Consider the following 22,913-nt stretch of genomic DNA (forward strand, 5'->3'; position numbering starts at 1 on the left):
AATCTTACAGGCTATTTTAGTCAGTTCAGGCTCTAATAAATATGCCATAAACTAGGTGGCTTAAACAATGTACCCTTACTTCTCACAGTTCTGGAGGCTGGGAAGTTCAAGATAAAGGCACCAGCAGGTGTGGTGTGAAGACAGCAAATGGCTGTCTTCCTCTTATACGCTCACATGAGGGGGCACAGACAGATCATGGATGTTTTCTACATCCTAGTTTTTATCATGAATGGGTGTTGAATTTGACCAAATGACATTTCTGGAACTATTGATATGGTCCTGTGTCTTTCTACATAAATCTGTTAAATTGTTTCATTCCTGTTCTGCTCTACTCATTTAAATCATAGTGCCTCAAAGGCCCATAGATACTATAGTCTCAAAATTCTTGAAAAAGTATGAATGTTTTTAAACTATAATGGCAACTTGACTAGATAAAAAATTGTTGGGATTTTTATACCTTCCAGAGAAGCCGCTCTATACACCCTAGATATACATTACACACTATCTTATAAGCACTTCATTTGGCAAAGGCTAAAGCTAGTCTGTTTCTCTACTTTTATGGGTGATTTTGAGGCCAAGATGCCTTTAAGATTGTTCATTATCTATTTATAAAGTCTAATATATTAATCATATTGTATCTCAAGTTGCCAGTTTTTGATTAAGGTTTCTTAAGAATTTTTTTTAATTCAGGAGTATTTTAAAAATTTTCATTCTTTAATAGGAATATCTTGGGTGCTACTTTATTCATTAATGACATTTTTACTATCTTGAATTGCCATTATCAGCCTTTCATACTCAGTTACTCAGGGTTCCCCAGAAAAACAAGACCAGTAGGATGTGTATGATTATTTCTTATAATTAGATTTATTATAAGGAATTGAATCACATGATTATGGAGGTTAGCAAGTTCAAAAGCTAGAAAGAAAAGGCCAGTAGGCTGGAAACCCAGTGAGAACTAATGTTGTACTTCAGGTCTAGAAATCATCAATTAGAGATCCAGGGTGAGCTGAAGCTACAATTTCAGTACAAAGGTAATCATTTGGAGAATTCTGTCTTACTAAGGGTGTGGTCAATCCTTTTGTTACATTCAGGACTTCACCTGATTGCATGAGGCCCATCCACATTATGGAGGACATTCTGCTTTACTCAAAGTTCACTGATTTATATTAATCTGATTCAGAAACGACCTCACAGGGGCACCTGGGTGGCTAGTGGGTTAGAGCCTCTGCCTTCAGCTTAGATCGTGATCCCAGAGTCCTGGGATCGAGCCCTGTATCAGGCTCCCTGCTCAATGGGGAGCTGGCTTCCCCCTCTCTCTCTGCCTGCTGCTCTGCCTACTTGTGATCTCTCTCTGTCAAATCTTTAAAAACAAACAAACAAACGACTTCACAGGAATTCCCAGAAAAAATAACTATCTGGGCCATGTGACTCTGTCAAGTTGACATAAATTGTAAGTTGGGGTTTTACCACAATGCTACTGTTATTCAGTAGTTCTTTTATCAATGTCTTTCATTTTAAAATTAGTTTTATTTTTCACTTACATTTATTTACTGAGCACTTTCAAGGAATTTTTAAACAGACTATATAGAGGTAGACCATTAAATTACTACTGAACATATCTCTGGGGTCATATTCTCTGGGTTTGAGTTTTAATGCTACATTTACCAGAGAATTTCCCAGGATAATAATTTAAATTCTCTAAATCTCTATTTCCTGATCTATAAAGGGAGATAATGGTAACATTAAAATTGGTTGAAAGAACTGGAAAGATTGGCTATATGTATATTTTATATATATATATATATACACACACACACACAAATATATACATAAGTATATATTTATACACACACACACACACATAAAGCTCTTAGAACAATATGTGGCACCTATGAGGCAGTATATACAGTCTTTTCATTCAGTTTGGGTTTTGTGTTTTTCTATCCTATACTTTATGTTTATATTTCATATACTCCATGTTTATTCCTTTCAAATTATTATTATTTTAGAATATATGTAGTTCTTTCAGGTCAAACGGTTCTTGAACAATGGGTGGGGATTAGTGACTTTTATTATACTTTTGCTTTATTATAAGAAATGGCCAATTAATGGGATGCCTGGGTGGCTGAGTTGGTTAAGTGTCTGCCTTCAGCTCAGGTCAGGATTCCAGGACCCTGGAATCAAGTCCTAAGTCAGGCTTCCTGCTCAGTGGGGAGTCTGCTTCTCCCTCTGCCTGCTGCTCCTCCTGCTTGTGTGCTCTCTCTTTCTCTGACAAATAAAATCTATAAAGAAAGAGAGAGGGAAGGAAGGGAGGGAGGAGGGAGGGAGGGAGGAAGGAGGGAAAGATGGTAAAGAAAGAAGAAAGAAAGAAAGAAAGAAAGAAAGAAAGAAAGAAAGAAAGAAAGAAGGAGGGAGGGAGGGAGGGAGGAAAGAAGGAAGGGCCAATTATCTAAAAATGTTTGCATCCTTCTCTAAGAGAAGAGATGTCAATGAGACACCTGTCCAGGCTCAACTGCATCGAAGGGGATGCAAATACCCTTTCTCCCTTACTCTAAAATTAAATAATTTAGCATGGGACCCTTACAAGCCCCTATTCAGAGCTAGGAAGGGAATCAACTATTAGAGTTTCGTCCACTTTGGTATTTTCATGAGCAAGACATAAACCTGTTAAGCCATAGACAGAATTGTTTGCTTCAACATCTGGTGGCATTTGACCTAATAGTGATTCTCATGAAAAATACAGATTGAGGACACCTGTTTACACAATTCTTCCATCTTTTCATTTGGTTGAAAGTTACAATATTTGACAACTATTGTTTTTGGACTTGGTTGTAATTGTGTCTGGCTACTATCTTCAATTAGGATGAAATTAGAGCCTCTTTCTTCCATTTGTGATTTGCTTGTTTTATATATTAGGAAGAATATTTCACATTAGGAAGAAATGGTTTTTAGTAAAAAACAAAAACAAAAACAAAAACACCCCCCCCCAAATTCTGTAGTTCTGGATTGGTATAGAATTACAGATTGGAAATTATTTTGCCTCACTAATTGCCCCATTGCCCTTCAACTTCCAGTTTTGCTGTGGGAAAATTTCATTCCATTCTGCATTTTGGTCATATATAAGAAACCAATTTTTAAAGTATCAGCCTAGAAATCATCTTAAGTAATTCTTTTTGAAAAGATTTTATATATTTATTTATTTATTGGAGAGAGAGAGTGAGCGAGAGAACACACAAGCAGGGGCAGAGGTAGAAGGAGGAGCAGACTCCCCACTGAGCAGTGAGCACAATGTGAGGCTCAATCCCAGGACCCTGAGATCATGACCTGAGCTGAAGGCAGAGTCTTAACCAACTGAGCCATCCAGGTGTCCCAGTCTTAAATAATTCTGAGAATTTTTCTTAAATTGTTTTATGAGTTATTCAGTCTAATTTTCTCTATTCATACTGAGACTTCTATCATCCATATTGTTACTTTATTTTTTAAAGATTTTATTTACTTGAGAGAGAGAGAATGAGCATGGGGGAGGGCCAGAGGAAAAGGGAGAAGCAAACTTCCTGCTAAGCAGGGACCCCTATGTAGAGCTCCACCCCAAGACCCTGAGATCACTACCTGAGTGGAAACCCAGATGCTTAACCGACTGAGCCTCCCAGGGGCCCAGCCATTGTTATTATTTTAATTCCATTCCTTATCTCTCAAATTTCTGTCATCTGTCTTTGTTCTTTCTTTTTGTGTAATTTCTGGAATTTTATCCTTTGAAATTTCTATTGAATTTTTACATTTTTATTATCCTACTTTTCATTTCCAACAACTGTTACTTATCCACTGAATGTTATTTTTTAAATATCACTTCATTCTTATTTTGTGGATTTCTTATTTTTCCTACCATGTGTCTTCCTCACCCTCTGTATTCTTTGGTACTTCAAACTTGAAAATTTTGATTTATTCATGTCTCTATCTTTCATACTAACTTATTTCATCATATGTTTAGTGCCTCTTCATATTAGCAGTTGAGCACTTAATAGCTTATTTCAACATCTCTATGACTACATATGGAGTTTATGAACTTTTGTCTTTACACAGAATAGTTTTGTATGGGTTGTTGGTTGAGAAAACCCTACTGTTAATGTGGTTAGTTTTTGTTGTTGTTTGTTTTTTATTTTGGCTGGTTTGATTCCCTCCTGAAGAGGAGGTCTTCCAATATACTTCTTAGAATGTGTAAGACTGGTTCCCAATACCCAATGTGCCAGGTTTAACTCAATCACACTAGTTTAGTATGGTTTTCTTCCTCTATTGGGAAATACAATAGAACATCCGTGCCTGGTGTCCCCATTTCATAGACTCCCCAAGGAAAACAGCTTTCAATGATCTGTCAGTCTACAGAAGAGACAATTAGTTAAGAAAGGAAACGAAGGTTTCTTACTTACTTACACAATTTACTTTCAACCAGTTATCTTCTTAGGCCCACCTTTAAAAACCCTAGGGGAACTGGACATGCAATTCCGCAAACATCTGAATAGTACTGCAGTATTTCAAGTTTCCTATAGCCTATCTCAATTACTAGTTTAGAATTCAGGTTTTTAAACCAGCTATCTGCTATTCATTGTCCATTATTATTACTCCTTTCCTGTTCTTTTTGTTTCTGTATGTTCTTGCCATTTTAAAAATCCATTTTCACTTTAGGGTGGTTTAAGGAAGGGATGAGTAAATGCATGTGCCCAAGATGCTTTCAACAGATAAGCCCTTTACTGTATTTTGTTTGGTTTCTGTCTACTTTTCAACTCTGGTTATGATGAAGATGTTTACCTTGTTTATAAGTTTTTTCTGTTTACTTTCAAAAATATACAAATATATCTAAAATTTAAGCTTTTATTTTTTCTGTTCCTTTTATTTATTTTTTTAAAGATTTTATTTTATTTTTTTATAGATTTTATTTATTTATTGCACAGAGAGAGATCACAAGTAGGCAGAGAGGCAGACAGAGAAAGAAGAGGAAGCAGGTTCCCTACTAAACAGAGAGCCCAATGCGGGGCTCGATCCCAGGACCCCGGGATCATGACCTGAGCCGAAGGCAGAGGCTTTAACCCACTGAGCCACCCAGGCGCCCCTTTTCTGTTCTTTTTAAAAATCTGATATAGTAAAGATATTAATTTTATATATCTGTGCTTGTAAAAGCACTGGTCACATGTGAAAGCATGCCTAACTTAAAGATAAGTCTACTAGGGGCGCCTGGGTGGCTCAGTGGGTTAAAGCCTCTGCATTCAGCTCAGGTCATGATCCCAGGGTCCTGGGATCGAGTCCCACATCAGGCTCTCTGCTCCGTGGGGAAACCACTTCCTCCTCTCTCTGCCTGCCTCTCTGCCTACTTGTGATCTCTGTCTGTCAAATAAATAAATAAAATCTAAAAAAAAAAATTAAAAAAAAGATAAGTCTACTAAATTCAGGATGAAAAGCAATTATTGAGTTACTTCATGAAAGATAAAATTCACAAACACATATCAATACTCATTTATCTCCATTCCTGCAGTGATAATTCTGGTTTCCTCTTACGTTCTGAAATTTTTGTCTCTATTTTACTTCATTATTACATGTTGTTTTGTACCCAGATTTTCCATCATTACTTGAAATTATCTTGCTCCACTACATTAGAAACTATAATGAGCAACTATTAATAGTAGTAATTTTTAGTGATCAGTTTTTGAATTTGTCCACATACTAAGTAATTTCTATTTATAAACTTTTTATTCTTTGAAATAACTGTGTGAATTAGGTAGGTATTATCATTATTATTATTATTTTATTTTTATTATTATTTTTTACAGATAAGAACACTTAAACACAGAAAGGTTATGTTATTTGCCCAGGTTCTTGTGACTAAAACAGACAGACTTGGAATTCAAACCAAGGCAATTGGGACAGCATATTATCTCTATGTTGTCTAATCTCTGACTTCTTGCTGATTCTGGGGATGGCTTCAAGTACTGTGTTATTTGTCTTTTCCAAAGTTATGTCCATCCCCTCAGGTTCTTCCTCTGCCACAGAAGAGTATTCATGCACTCTTTTAAAGTTTTCCAATTTACTTATGTGATAGTGCTCTATTTCACAAGTGAAAATTATTTCAATTGTGTCTCATATTGTATTACAATATGCAGGTGATTTCCAGAGTTGGCATAAAGTTTGGGGTCACATTTCAGTTTCATTAAAAATGAAATTTTCATCTCTCTAGATAATTACACTTTATCATTTTTTTGAGTTTTGGAAAGTGTAGTTTTATTAATCTGCTTTCATACCACTTATTGTCAAAATAAATAAAAGCAAATTAAAGCAATAAGGAGATGGAGTTCATCAAAAATTCTATTCAGGTATCATTCATAACTATTTTGTTTTGCTTCTCTTTAATGTGATATCGAATTGTGATGACAGTGTGTGGACAGATATTCATTTATTTAACCACTGATAATAAAATATAAAGTTGTAGAAATGAGGAGGAAGTTAGGATATATATAGATATAGATATACACATATATATATCTAAAAAGCCTTTAGAAATATGCTTACCTTTGTATGTAAGCATTTATAGTCAAAGCTTAATTTTTCAGAACTGTGGCACATTCATGCAGACTGATTACTTAATGTAAAAATATAAATATGCAAATATGACATAACTGTATAAAATATGTACATTTTAAGTTTATGCATATATATATACATATATTAAAAACTATAGAGCAGTATACATCAAAATGATCACAGTGGATACCACAGCAATGTGCATTTACCTTTAGAAAATAACATTATGGTCATGCTTTTTTCCTTGAAAATGCATATGTTTAATATTTTAATAGATGCTAACATGCATATTATTTAATTGTAAATAATAGTAAGTGTAACATGATGTGTATTATCCTCTTAATAGCAAAATGGAAATTTCAAAGAGGCATATGTGGTTATATCATTTTTTGTTTGAAAAAATATATTTGTAAATCTACATTTGTAACTAGATATACAGTTACAAATGTAGATTTGTATCTACAAATGTAGATTTGTATCTACATAAGTGTAGATACAAATGTACATAATGTACATTTGTACAAATGTAGATACAAATGTACATAAATGTATCTACATAAATGTAGATACAAATCTACATTTGTAGGGGCGCCTGGGTGGCTCAGTGGGTTAAAGCCTCTGCCTTCGGCTCAGGTCGTGATCCCAGGGTCCTGGGATCGAGCCCCACATCGGGCTCTCTGCTCGGTGGGTAGCCTGCTTCCCTTCCTCTCTCTCTGCCTGCCTCTCTGCCTACCTGTGATCTCTGTCAAATAAATAATTAAAATCTAAAAAAAAAAATCTACATTTGTAACTACATTTGTAACTAGATATAAAACTACATTTGTAACTAGAAAAAGAATTGGAACAAATAATCCAAAATTCTAAGCACTATTTCTAGATGATGACCTTTGGAATAATTTCTTCCCTCTTTTCTATTTTTAATTTTTTATCAAATAATAAGGAAAACATGTATTGTCAAGGAAAACACAGACAAACTAATAATAAGCAAATTTGGATATCATTATATTAGGACTATGCAATTTGGTAACAATGAAACTGTGTTCATATGCATAAAAACACCTCCAATTAGGGAAATGTGAGTACTTTGATTTTTAAATTATGTGTGATTATATCCATTACAGTTTCTAAATATTATGAGTAAACAAAAACATATTTAAAATAAACATCTTACAACAGAAGGTTTTAGTATAGTATAGTCAATATCAGTTAAAATTTTTCCCAAATAAAACACATTTCAATGTGAATAAATTTATTAGAAGTAACACAAATAAAGATTTCATAAAAGGAGTTACTTACTTTTGATTTCACAAGGATCTTGTAGGACTTTTGTACCAAATGGGGCATAAGAAAATTTTCTTTTGAGGGAGAAAAATCAATTTTATCATTATTTATTTGATAAAGCATGTGTTCATACACAGTTGTAGATTCCAATGGCTCAATGCCATAACTGACATTCTCCAATTGCAAAGATCCCCTAGATATTTAAACACATAAAAAAAGAAATAAAAAGATAATTAATATAGATTTTCCACTGAGAATATAAATCATCACTAAATAAGAACATTTCATAGAAATTTAATAGTGGTCTTTGTAGTCTAAAGTCTAAGAATCATCCCTTTTTACATGGATAAACTTTCAAACTTAATTTTACCATTTTCTGCCTATTATGTCATTTAGGATTATTGTGGTTTTAGTATGACTGAGAAATGTGAATATTCCTCATACTAAGGGGAGTTTTCCTGCATAAATTCTATGACTGCAAGCCTGGGATGGAGAAAAAGAGATAGGAAAAATGATAAGAGGAGGAGGAAGAGATAAGTATATGAGAAGAAACAACCAAAGTCTATTTTCTTTGCCTTCACCCTATCCTTCAAGATGTTTCTAAAAATTAAAGAGTCATGCAAAATTTTCAATCATGTACACCTCTGGAATATGCCATTACCTGAGTCCAGAACAGATGCTAAGCGCCGCAGCTGATTTTGGAACTTCTGTGGCATATCCTTGATAAAAGCAATGGCCCTAAATGGGAGTATATGAAGATACATTCATGAATGATTTTAAATAAAGTTTTTGGTTTACCGTTACTTCCTAGACATCATCAAACATTCAGATTTAGCCATTACCATATATTATTCACCAGGTATCCCACTTCCTTGTTATCTACCCATAGCCTATTTCTCTTAAACCACTTTAACCTAAAAGTAATGACTCTTGCTGTTCTTCTGCAAAATAATTCTTGCTATAATTCTAAGTTTTTGAAGAGTAACTTTCTTATCTTTTCTTTCTCAGCCACACTTTTTCTTGTTTTTTTTTAACTTGTAAACATTTTTTCTGCTTTATTCTGTTCTATGATCTTAGTTTATTTTACAGTATTATGTTTAATGACAGATTTTTTTCTTTTGTCAGGTTAATTTTTTTATTTGACTATAGTTGACATTCTTGAATATATAATCTATAACTCCTAACTCAATATAAATAATATTAATTTGACTTCAAATGTGAACATTTCACTTTTTTTCTAAGTTACCCCAAAGCATCCTGATTCTCATTTTTATTTCTCTTTAATATTTCACCATATTACTTAATCTATTTAATATTTCACCATCATTAGTTCAAGCTCTCCTAACCATGAACTTTCACAGCATGAGTTTACCCAGGCCTGCCCCTAATATTCTCATTCAGTGAATATTCCCTTTTCTTGCCTTAAAAATTTGCTGATATCTAGAGTCCATCCTATTCCTTTAATGCTGTGCTATAAAAATGTCAGTGTTATCACATTCTCACCTATGAATTTATTTATATGTTATTCCTCCCAGACATACTTCTCCATCAGGAACCATTCATTTTTTTCTCAAAACTAGGCTTAATTCCCATCCACCACCCACTAATAATGGCAGAGCTATTATCTGCCTATATCCCCTGCCCCAGGCCAAGGAGCAGCGGCAACCACCTCTTCCTGCACTAATTCCAGCAGACTATGCTACAATCCCTTCACAAAAAGGTATAAGGCAAACCATGTCCCAACCTTCTACCCAGCAGCAGAGAGTAGTTCAGTCTCTGTAGCTTCTGGCCTTGTGCCAGGGGAGAAAATGAGCCTCATAAGATAATTCGCAACACTCCCAACACAAAGCACAAAAAGTGACCCAGATAGGAACTTTTCTCACCCATGGGGCACTAACAGAGAGAGTGAGAAGTGCACTGACAAGGTTAGAGAAGAGACAGAATAAATGTTCTCTATCCCTTGGGACCTTCATCACCCAACCCCACCTAGCAATACAAAGGCCCCGGGAAAGTAACTTTTACCACTATAGGCTGCACCAGCAAAGATCCAGCGGTCACTTGAGAAGAACCAGAAGAATGAATCACAATATAATAGTATTAAAAGCCCCCCCCAAAGTGAAATTGTTATTGGTACAACAAACCACAATAAATCTAAACTTAACCTGGGTTACTGTCTAAAAACTAGATTTGAATGCTAAAAATTCAACCAAAAATCATATGCTATACCAAGAACAAAGAAAATCACAAGAATGAGAAAATAAAACCAACTGATAACAATATTGAGATGAGTCACATGTTGGAACTAACAGATTTTAAAGTAGCTGTGACAATATTGCTTCCGTAACCAATTACAAATAATGTTGAAAAAATTAAAGAGCAGAAAATAAATAGAAACTATAAAAGAGATAAAAATATTTTAACTAAACAATATAATAAACAAACCTACAAAAAATATTTGATAGGCTCGTAATTAGAGTGGAGATGGCAAGGACAGAATCAGTGAACTTGAGAACAGATCAACAGAAGTTGATCTGTATGTAATAGAAGTTGATTAATCTGTAAAACAGAGAAAAATGAATTAAGAAAATGAATAGAGCCTCAAGGAACTGTGGAACAATAACAAAAGATCTAAAATACATATCAGAATCTGACAAGAACAGAAAGAATTTGGGGCTAAAAAGTATTCAACAAAATAAAGGCTAAAACTCTGACCAGGAAGATGATGGAACAGGAAGCCCTGAACCCTCCATCCCTTAAAACAAAAACAAAAACAAAAAGAAAACAAACAAACAAATAAAAACCCAAAAACAAAAAACAAAAAACTAATTCAGCAACAATTCACAGACAAATTTCCTTTATTAGGAAATAGAAACTAATGAAAGGTCACTGCAGACTCTGGAAGAATACAAAATCAGACTCACCCAAAGTGAAGATTTGAAGATTTGAAGATATGAAGATTTAGCATACCCTTTCAACAAGGACACTGCCCCAGACCACTGCCATATGATCACAAAAAGACACTCTGGCTCCCAGCTTGACCCAGAGCATAAGAAGAGTTTGTCCATGTCTAGCGCCCCAATTTTTCTGAAGGGGCTATCCAAAGAACTAGGACCTATTTCACCTGTCTTGGAAGTCTAATAGATTCAGCATAATCTAGCCATCCAGGGAAAAATGGAGATGGTGACTTAGGCTAGTAGACACCATTGATTTCTCCCCCTGTGTCCCCACTAAACACAGAGTAAATGGACAAAAAGATGCCAGCTCTGCTTCTCCCTGGGGAAGAAAAAGTTGATCCATGCATGCAGTTTTCTTACTTCACCAAAAGTGCCCAAAGAATTGGCATCTGTCTCACCAGTCCTGCAGTGTAGATGGGCCAAGCACAATATAGTTGCCAGGGTGAGAATAGAGGCAGAAGCTTGTGAGGGTAGATGCTACTGATCCTCTCTCCTGCCCGACACAGACAGAGCAGAAAAAGACACAGATGCATGTTTCCTCTTGGAGAGATAAAGATTTGGTAGAGGCCCCCATAATCATTGGCCAGGATGACTTGTTAGGATCTTCTTATGTGCAGGACCCATTAGTAAAGACTGTTCAAAGCAATTAGTTTTGCCTAAAGAGCAGAGACCAAAACAGAGTCAAGTAAAATGAAGGATCAGGAAAAGAAGTTTCAAACAAAAGAAGAAGATATCTCTAGAAACCAATTCTAATGAATTTAAATAGTTTACCTCACAGAGAATTAAAAATGCTCAAAGAGGTCAAGGGAGCAATGCTTGAACAAAGTGAGAATTTCAAAAAAAAAAATAGAAAATTATTTTCTTAAAGTATGAAACAGATGATAGAATTAAGATGGAGGAGGGGAAGGGGACTCTGAACTTGCCTTATCCCTTGAGCATTGCTACGTAAATATCAAATTATTCTGAACACCCAATAAAACAACCTGAGCACAGAGAACAAACAGCACATCTACAAGTAGAGAGAAACAGTCACATTGTGGAAGGTAGGAGCTGCATAGATTTGATTTGGGGGAGAAGAGAACTGTGGATGCTGTGAAGGGGAGGGAACCCTGATTATGGAGAGAGGAGTGAGAGAGAAAGAGAGGGAGAGAAAAAGAGTGAAAGTGTGCGCAAGGGATTGCACAAGAAAATCTGTCCCCAAACCACTGACTGAGAAAAGGAGAGGGGCTGACTACTACAAGTTTTTGTAAGCAGCAGAGCTCAAAGTACGAAGTTTTAGAAGTCCACACCATCACTGGGGTGATGCCTGGTGGGCTTAGCCAGTGGGGAAGGTGGGCAAAAGCCCAGGAATAGGCAGCACGGTCTGAGGATCCCATGGGTTGAATGGGGAAAAACAGTTCCCCTTCCTTGGTGTGCATTTGGGAGTGGTGGAATGGCCTCTCCAAGGACAAAAGAATTAGTACTGTCAATGTACTGCCTTGTTCACTAGCATAGAGACAGAGACACCAGCTGAGGGCAGTAAACCTTGACTTTACCATGAACTCTGAACTGCTCTGTGGTCATGTGACTGGTTTCCGGGGACAAACTGGCACTGACCACAGTGTGGCAAGACCCCTAACAGATTAGCATGTGCCTATACTACCTGGGGCACCTGGGGGGCTCAGTTGGTTAAGCATCCAACTCTTGATTTTGGCTCAGATCATGATCTCATGGCCCTGAGATTAAGCCCCACATGGAATTCTGTGCTCAGCAGGGAGTCCGCTTAAAATTCTCTAACTCTCCCTCTCCTTCCCACTCTGCCTCTTCTCCCATAAATTAATTTTAAAATATTTTTAAAAAAATCTATACTACCCAAGGCAATCTGTACATTTAATGTAATCCCCATCAAAATGCCAACATTTTTCACAGAGCTAGATTAAACAATCCTAAAATTTGTATGGGACAACGAAGGACCCCAGATAGCCAAAGAAACCCTGAAATAGAAAAGCAAAGCTCGGAGACATCATGATTCCACGCATCAAGCTATATTACAAAGCTGTAGTCATCGAGACAGTATGGTACTGGCACAAAAACAGACACATAGGTCAATGGAACAGGATGGAAAACCCAGGAATGGATCTACAATTCTACAGTCAACTAATCTTTGACAAAGTAGGAATAAAAGTCTTTTTCAAATAGAAAAGAAACAGTCTCTTCAACAAATGGTATTGGGAAAACTGGACATCAGCCTGCAAAAGAATGAAACTGGAACACTTTCTTACACCATAAACAACAATAATCAAAATAGCTGAAAGAGCTAAATGTGAGATAGGAAACCATCAAAATCCTAAAGGAGAACACAGGCAGAAACCTCTTTGACACTGACCACAGCAACTTCTTACTAGACACTTTTCTGGAGGAAAGGGAAACAAAAGCAAAAGTGAACAAGATAAAAACCTTCACAGTGAAGGAAATAATCAACAGCACTAAAAGGCAGCCTATGGAATGGGAGAAGATATTGGAAAATGACATATCTGATAAAGGATTAGCTTCTAAAATATACAAAGAACTTATCAAACTCAACAGCTAAAACCAAACAGTCCAGTTACAAAATGGGCAGAAGACATGAATAGATATTTTTCCAAAGAAGATACTAGATGGTTTATAGGCAAATGAAAAGATGTTCAACATCACTTATTTTCAGGTAAATACAAATCAAAACCACAGTGAATTGCCACCTCACAACTGTCAGAATGGCTAAAATTAACAAATCGGGAAACAACAGATGTTGGCAAATATGCAGAGAAAGGGTAACCTCTTACACTGTTGGTGGGAATGCAAATTGGTGCAGTCACTCCAGAAAACAGTATGGAAGTTCCTCAAAAATTTTAAAATAGAACTACTCTATGACCCAGGAAATGCACTGCTAGGATTTTGCCCAAAGGATGCAAAAATACAGATTTTAAGGGGTACATGCACCCTGATGTTTATAGCAGCATTATCAACAATAGCCAAACTATGGAAAGAACCCAAATGTCCATCAGCTGATGAATGGATAAAGAGAAGATATGTGATTTTTTAATATATAATGGAATATTACTCAGCCATCAGAAAAATGAAATCTTGCCATTTGCAATGAGGTGGATGGATCCAGAATCTATTATGCTAAGAAAAATATGTCAGTAAGGAAAAGACAAAAACTATATGATTTCATTTGTAAGTGGAATTTAAGAAACAAAACAGATGAACATATGGGAAAGGAAAAAAAAAAGGAGACAGAAGCAAACCATAAGAGATTTTTATTTTTTTCATAAGAGCCTCTTTGTGATAGAGAACACACTGAGGGCTGATGGAGGGGAAGTGGGTGGGGGATGGGTTAAATTGGTGATTTATATTAAGGAGGACACTTGCTATGATGATCACTGGGTGTTACATTTAAGTGCTGAATCACTAAATTCTCCTGAAACTGATACCACACTTTACTATGTTAACTAATTAGAATTTAAATAAAAACTTGAAAAAATAAAGTACCAAACAGAAATCACAGAGCTGAAAGTAACTGAACCAAAAAATTCACTAGAAAGTTTCAATAACAAACCAGATTAAGCATAAGAAAAAATAACTGAACTCAAAGACAGTTCAGAGTAGGAAAAAGAAAACAGATTGAAAGAGTGAAGCAAACTTAGAGGACTTATGGAACACTATCAAGAAGAACAACATACACATAATAGGAGTCTCAGAAAACAAAGAGAGAGAAGGAAGGAATAATGTGATATGATAAAGGAGTTAGCTAGTGTTATAGTGATAATCCTATTTAAATATATAAATGCATCAAATCCAAAAACTATATACCTTAAACTTACACAATGTTATATATCAAATATATATTTAAAAAAAACAGAAAGCTTATTCAAATAAATAATGGCTTGAAACCCTCCAAATGTATAGAAGAAAATTAATATCCAGATATAAAAGTTCAAAAGACAGCAAATAAAATGTTCCTAAAGAAATTCACATTGAGATGTATTATAATTAAATTGTCAAAAGTGAAATATAAAGAAAGAATTTTGAGGGCAGCAAGAGAAAAGTGATTTATCATATATAATGGAACAACATTAAAAGACTTTCAGTAGATTTTTCAGCAGAAACCTTGCAAGCCAAAAGTCTGTGAGATGATATATTCAAAGTACTGAGAAGAAAAAAAGTCAACCAAAAATATTATACCCTACAAACCTGAAGAAATGAATAAGAGACTTCTGGTTCCTAGTTCTGCATGTGAGGAGCTTGGAAGTCACCGCTCCACCATAACAGCATGCAAAAACCTGAACAGACTGAAAAATCAACAAGTCTTCTTGGATTTGTAAGAGAGGCAAGGACTCAAGGCAAAATTCACATACTCCAGGGTTGGAGAGAACACAGAGAGCTGCAGATTATTGAAGTAGAGAATCAGTAATGAAAAGCGTTGCTGGAACCAGTACCAGGGCATGTAATCCTGATTGTTATTTTTTTAAGATTATTTTTAAGATTATTATTATTTTTTAAGATTTTTAAGATTTAAGATTATTACTATTTTTTAAGATTTTTAAGATTATTAGACAGAGAGAGAGATCACAAGTAGGCAGAGAGGCAGGCAGAGAGAGAGGGAAAAGCAGGTCCCCTGCTGAGCAGAGCGCTCAATGTGGGGTTCGATTCCAGGACCCCGGGACCATGACCTGAACTGAAGGCAAAGACTTAACTCTCTGAGCCACGCAGGCGCCCCTGTCATCCTGATTATAACTGATGAAATGTTAGATCAGTATGGACAAATCTGGAATAAAAATTCCAGAGAACTCATGAGGAAGCCTCCACAATTTTGCAAGATTTACCTACAGGAGCTTGACAAAGATGCCACAGTAAATATCAGAGAAAAAAAAACTCATATTTTCAGCAATGGGAGAGGAAAAGAAACCATTCTGAAATATATCAGATACTCTGTTCATAAGAGGGCCTGCATTCAGGAGAAATAAAACAGAAACACCTGTGAATGCAGAGGCATAAGTTTACTACAAAATTGAGACTTAATCATAAGATTGTAGGATACCTCCTCTCTCCCCACACCTCCCCAGCACTAAATATATTTATAGCAGTTTCTTGTACCCATTACATCATGTCCAGCTAACAAGAAAAAGGTTACAAGGCATACCAAAAGTCAAAAAACAATTTGAGGAGAAAGAGCAAGCATCAGAATCAGACATGGCAAAGGATGCTTCCCAAGTCAGGGTAGCTCTCACCACTATCCTACAGGACAAGATATACAAATGGGAGTTTCTCAAGTAGAAATGAAAGAGTGCTAAACAATGATATAAGGGCATAAAAATGAATGAAACTCATTGGTAAGGGTAAATATATAGAAAATTCTGAATACTATATTTCTGAGATACTGGTGGGTAAATCACTTTTAATTCTAATATGAATGTTACAAGGCAAAATATCAAAACTATAACTAAAATATGTTAAAAAATACATAAATATGAAATAATGTAAATTGTGATGTTAATAACAAAAGTGTGAGGGGAAGTTATAAAATTGTAAATTTTTTTATGTAATTGAAGTTATTTGTTTAAAATACACTGTCATAGCTATACAGTATTTCATGTAAGCCTCATGGTAACCAAATGAAAATACCAATAGAAATTACACAAAAGGAAAAGACTAGGAAATAAAAAGATAAAAAAAATCAATAAAACACAATAGAAAACAGGAAGATAGGAAAAGACAGACAAAATAACTACAAAACAAACACAAAACAATTAATAAAATCTTAATACTAAATAACTTCACTAGCAATAATTTAAATGTAAACTCCATAAACAAAAGACAAACAGTGGCTGAATAGGAAAAAAATACACACACACACACACACACACACACACACACACACAAATTGGGCATGAAGCCTACTTAGAAATGAACAAAAGCTAAAACCAGAAGAATAAACTAAAGCCAAAGTAGCAAAAATAAAGAAATAACAAATATTAGAGCAGAAATAAATAAAAAGGGCAACCCTCTCAGGTCCCCTCTCTCTTTGGAAGCTTTGTATTACCACTCAAGAAGAAGACGAAGAAAGAAGAAGAAAGGAAAGGAGGAGGGAGAGGGGACGACGAAGAAGAAGAAGATGAAGAAGAAGAAGAAGAAGAAGAAGTAGAAGAAGAAGAAGAAGAAGAAGAAAGAAGAAAGTAACAGAAAAAGAAATCATGAAACTGAGTTGTTTTTATGAACTTGATAAATAAAACTGACAATGGGCACCTGGGTGGCTCAGTCGTTAAGCATCTGCCTTCGGCTCAGGTCATGATCCCAGGGTCCTGGGATCTAGCCCCACGTTGGGCTCCCTGCTCTGTGGGAAGCCTGCTCCTCCCTCTCCGACTCCCCCTGCTTGTGTTCTGTCTCTCACTGTCTTTCTCTGTCAAATCAATAGATAAAATCTTAAAAAAAAAAAACAACTGACAAATCACCAGCCAAAACAAGAAAAAAAGAGAAAACACAAATAGACAAAAGGAGAATGGAAGCAAAGAAATTAAAACTGAGGTTATAAAAATAAAAAGGATCAAAAAAGAGTACTATTAATAATTATACACCAACCGATTACTATAGAAAATGGACATGTTCTTAGAAACACATTACCTACCAAGACTGAATCATGAATAGAAAAATTTTTTTAAAGATTTTATTTATTTATTTGACAGACAGAGATTGCAGGTAGGCAAAGAGGCAGGCAGAGAGAGAAGAAGGGAAGCATGTTCCCTGCTGAGCAAAGCGCCCAATGCGGGGCTCAATCCCAGGACGCTGGGATCACGACCTGAGCCAAAGGCAGAGGCTTTAACTCAATGAGCTACCCAGGCGCCCCCATGAATAAAAAATTTGAACAAACCTAAAACAAGCATGGAGTCTTGATAAATCAGTAGTAGAAAACCTCATAACAAAGAAAAGCCTCAAACCAAATGAACTAATGAACTCTTTCAAACATTTAAGTAAAAATCCTTTCCCATACTCTTCCAAAACATTAAACAGGAAGGAAAACTTCAAAACTATTTTATGAGGACACCATTACCCTGGTATAAAACCCACACAGTCCACAAGAAAACTATAATAACCTTCATGAATATAAACACAAATTCTCAACAAAATACAAGTAAACCAAATACGACGTCATCCAAAAGTGTAAAATGATTATACATCAAGACCAAGTTAGATTATCCCTGTAGTGCAAGGATGGTTTAATGCACAAAAATCAATTAATGTGATAAACCATATTAACAGTATAGAGTATAAAAATCGCACAATCATCTGAATACAGTCAGAGAAAAAATGGCAAAATTCAACATACTTTCATAATAACTCTCAACAAACTAGGAACAGAAGGAAATTACCTCAATATAAGCCTATTTATGTTTTTACCTCAATTACCTCAATAAAAGGCCTATTTATGAAAGGATAATTATGAAACTAACATTATATTCAACAATGAAAAACTGAAAGCTTTTCCTCTAAGATCAGAAACAAAGCAAGGATGCCCACTCTCACTAGTTCTATTCAACCTAGGACTGGAAGTTACAGCAATTAGAAAAGAAAAAGAAATAAAAGGCATCCAAATCAGAAAGGAAGAAGTAAAATTGTCTTTGTTGGCAGAAGATATGATCTCATATATAGAAAACCCTAAAGATTATACATACACACACACACACACACACACACACACACACACACAAGAATTCAGTAAAGTTGCAGAATACATAATCAATACACAAAAATACAATTAGTTGTATTTCTGTACTAACAGCTATCTATAAGGGAAATTAAGAAAAAAACTCCTCTGCAATGGTACACACATATGCACACACACACAAACACATACACAGAACCAATAAAATATCTAGGAGTAAATTTAACCAAGGAAGTTAAAGACTTGTACTCTGAAAACTAAAAGTGCTGATGAAAGAAATTAAATAAGATACAAAGGGAAAGACATTCTGTGTCCATGGATTGGAAGACATAACATTGTTAAAACTGTTGAATAGACATTTTCCCAAAGAAGATACACAAATGGCCAACAGGTATATGAAATATACCCAATATCACTAGTCATTAGGGAAATACAAATCAATGTCCCAATGAGGTATAACCTCATACCTGTTAGTATGATTATTATCATATAAAAAAGACCCTAGAATTGCCAAAGATGTAGAGAAATTGGAACTGTTGTACACTGTTAGTGAGAGTACAATATGGTGTAGTTACTACAGAAAACTGAGTGAAGGTTCCTCTAAAAACTAAAAAAAAAATGAATTACCATATATATGATCTAGGGATGTCACTTCTGTGCAGTTACTCAAAAGAGCTGAAATCAGGATCATAAGGAGATATTGGTACTCTTGTGTTGACAGCAGTACTATCCAAAATAGACAAGATGTGGATACCACCTAATTGTCCACCAATAGATAGGCAGATAAAGAAATGTGGTATATACATTCAATGGAATACTATTCAGCCTTAAAAAAGAAGTAAATTCTGCAATATGTGACATGTATGAACCTTGAGGACATTATGCTAAGTGAAACAAGCTAGTTACAGGAGACAAATATTGCATGATTCCTTTTATAGGAAATATAAATATTTAAAATATTCAAATCCATACTTCCAAAGACTGGAATGGTTCTTTCCAGGGGTTGGGGAAAGGGGGAAATGGATAGTTATTAACCAATGAGTATAAAGTTTCAGTCAAGCAAGATAAGTTCTAGCATCTTCTATAAAACATCATACTTATAGTCAGTAATAATGTTATGCATATGTAAGATTGGTTAAGAGAGTAGAACTCATGCTAAGTATTTTATCACATAAAGTAAAATAAAAGTAAAAATTAAGAAAAAGAAGTATGGCTGAATATTTCACAAATCAATAAATGACATAAACATCTGGATTCCATGAGCTATGTGAACTGAAAAGGAAATGGACCCAAAGTAACCCACAACAACAAAAATGCTAATTAGGAATTAGCAAAAACAATAAAAATATCTTCAAAGTAACCTAAGAACAGTGTTACATAACCTATAGAGGAACACCAATTTGAATGACAGCAGATTTCACCTCAGAAATAATGAAGGCTAGAAAGGCTAGAAAGAAATGACACAGCAATTTCCAAGTGCTGAAAGAAAAGCACAAACATAAACTCTATTATCTGGGAGATTTATCCAAAAAGAATGGAGGAAAAAGAGAGACTTTTTCAGACAAAAGAAAATCAGGAGATTTTATCACTAGCACACATAAAGAATATCAGAATATCAGAATAAAGAATATCAGAAAGAAATTCCAAAAATGAAAACAAATGTCACAAGAAGATATGGAACATCAAGGATTTGGGAAAACAGAATAGGTAAAAATAGTGGTAAATATAACGGACTATCTTTTCCATCATGAATTTTTAAAATCATATTTAGCAGTTGAAAGAAAAATCATACACTATCATGTGGTGTTTAAGATATGGAAAGGAATATTTTGGCAATTATATTTTTAAAAATGCAGAGGATAAAGAAACCTATATAGAAATAATTTTTAGTATTTCACTTGAACTAGTAAAAAGTACACAACAGTACAGTTATTATAAGTTATATATGTATACTGTAATATCTAGAACAAATGTTAAGAAAACTATAAGGAAAATATGTTAAAACACTATAAATAAATGATGCAATTCTAAAAATGTTCAAGTAACACAGAAGAAGGCAATAAGAGAGGAACAATGGAATGAGAAACACAGGTTAAAAAAGAGGAAATACATATGTATGTTATGGCAAGCAAAATTCCTAACATATAAATAATTAAATGTAAAAGTCTAAAAACACCAAATAAAATACTAAGTGCTAGGATAGATAGGAGAAAAGAAATCACCATGGCCCAACTATTCTTTATAGGAAACTTAACTTCAAACATAATAACGTAGGGAGATTGAAATTAAAAGGATGGAAGATCTGTACCATCAAAATATTTATAAAAATAAAGAGATAAAGTGGACTTATTAGCAAAGAAATCTACTAGGGACAAAGAGACTCACTATATATTCATGAAAGCATCAATCCTTCAAGAAGACATGACAAACCTAAATGCATAGGCATCAAAAAATGGAGCTTCAAAATATGTGAAGCAAATACTGATACAGCTAAAAGAGAAAGGCAGAAAAACACAATAATAAATGATGGATTCAATACACTGCATTCAGTTATTGCTATACTAGACAGAAAATCAGTAAAAATACGGAATTGGACAACAGCATCAATCAACATGATCTACATGACATTTATGGAGGACTTCAACCCAAGAGCAGAATACACATATTTTTCAACTATCCAAGAACATTCATTAACACATATAATATACTGGATCATAAAGCAAACCTTCACCAATTTGTAAGAGCTAAAATCATATAGAGTATATTTGCTAACCATAATGAAATCAAACTAGAAATCAGCAGACAACAAGAAAAATCTCCAAACACTTGGAAATTGAACAACACACTTTTTAAAATTCATAAGTCAAACAAGAAGCCTCAAGGGAAATTTTAAAAATACACATAACCGTATTAAAATGAAAATATATTGTTTCAGACTGCAGTTCAACCTGTGCTGAGCAGGAAATTTTAGCGCTAAAATGCTTACTTACAACAGAAAAGAGGAAAGGTCACAGCTTGATGATATAAGTGTTTCCCTCAACAGATAGAAAAGAATCAGAAAATAAACCCCAAGTAAGGCATAAGTGAAAAAATAATAAACCTAAGGGCCAATGCTATGACCTTAAAAATAAGACAACAGAATGGAAAAAGCAAGAAAAAGCTGGCTCTTTGATAAATTCAATACATTGAAAAAATCTCTATCTGGACTGACAAAGTTAAGAAGAGAGAAGACGGCAATCATTGATGTCAGAAAAAGAATATTCCTGTAGTCATCAAAAGGATAATAAAGACCATGATAAAATTACACCCCTAAACTCCACACCTGAGATGGAATGGACCAATTCCTTAAAAACCACAAACCACCAAAACAATACATATAAAACAGATAAATAAGATAGTACTATAAATATTAAATAAACTTAATTGGTAATTAAAAATCTCCTCCCCCAAACACACAAATCCCCAGTGACTTCAAGGAAGAATTTTACCAAATATCTTAAGAATTACCATGTACTTTACACAACTTCTTCCAGAAACTAGAAGAGAAAGTAATACTTCCCAGTTTAATTTATTAGCCCAATACAAAACTTAGACAAAGTCAGTACAAAAAAAAAAAGGCAAAAAAAAAAAAAAGGCCACAAACTCACAGACCAATATTTCTCACAAAATTTGATGACAACCACAAAACCAAAAAATTGTTAGCAAATAAACCCAGTCATGAATAAAAAGAATTATATATCAGGACCAAGTTGTAACTTTACTAGATATGCAATACTGTTTTAAATACTTGAACATCAATCGGTGCAATCCATCATATCAATAGGCTGAGAAAGATTTATGTGATCTTATCAACTGAGGCAGAAAAAATATTTGATATAATTAAACACACACATTTTTATATAAAAAAATCTTAGCAAACTAGAAATGGAAATTGTCCTCAACTTTATAAAGAGTATGTTGTTGTTTTTTTTTTAATTTATTTATTTGACAGACAAGAGATCACAAGCAGGCGGAGAGGCAGGCAGAGAGAGAGGAAGAGAAGCAGACTCCCTGCTGAGCAGAGATTCCCAGGACCCTGAGACCATGACCTGAGCCGAAGGCAGAGGCTTTAACCCACTGAGCCACCCAGGCGCCCCCTATAAAGAGTATGTTTAAAAACAACCCTACAACTAACATTGTCCTAAATGGTAAAAGAGTAAGTAATTTATCCTTAAAATTGGGAACAAATGAGGGTGTCTGTCTTCACTATTGTGATTCAACACAGTACTGTAAGTTGTAGCAAGCATAGAAAGGCAAAGCAAAGAATAGAAGCACACAGATTGAAAATAAAAAAAAGAAAAATGTTCGTATTTGTAAATGACAAGTCTATGTAGAAAATCTCAGACTCTACCAAAAAAAACCACACAAAAAAATTATCATAGAATTAATATGTA

The 22,913-nt window shown here is 34.6% G+C and overlaps 1 protein-coding gene across 1 annotated transcript in view; it reads right to left on the minus strand.

Annotated features, from left to right (window-relative positions):
* The window catches only part of LOC308338242 (A disintegrin and metallopeptidase domain 3-like), a gene marked incomplete at both ends in the record, with an annotated part of 130,760 nt that overhangs the window by 91,173 nt on the left and 16,674 nt on the right, over window positions 1-22,913 (minus strand). The window contains 2 exons of the mRNA XM_080796292.1: window positions 7,864-8,041; window positions 8,510-8,586. Of these exons, the coding sequence (XP_080652418.1) occupies window positions 7,864-8,041; window positions 8,510-8,586 (255 nt within the window). The remainder of the gene's footprint in view (window positions 1-7,863; window positions 8,042-8,509; window positions 8,587-22,913) is intronic.

Source organism: Martes martes, assembly GCF_963455335.1.
Source record: "Martes martes genome assembly, chromosome: 2".
In the NCBI taxonomy this organism is placed as follows: domain Eukaryota; kingdom Metazoa; phylum Chordata; class Mammalia; order Carnivora; family Mustelidae; genus Martes; species Martes martes.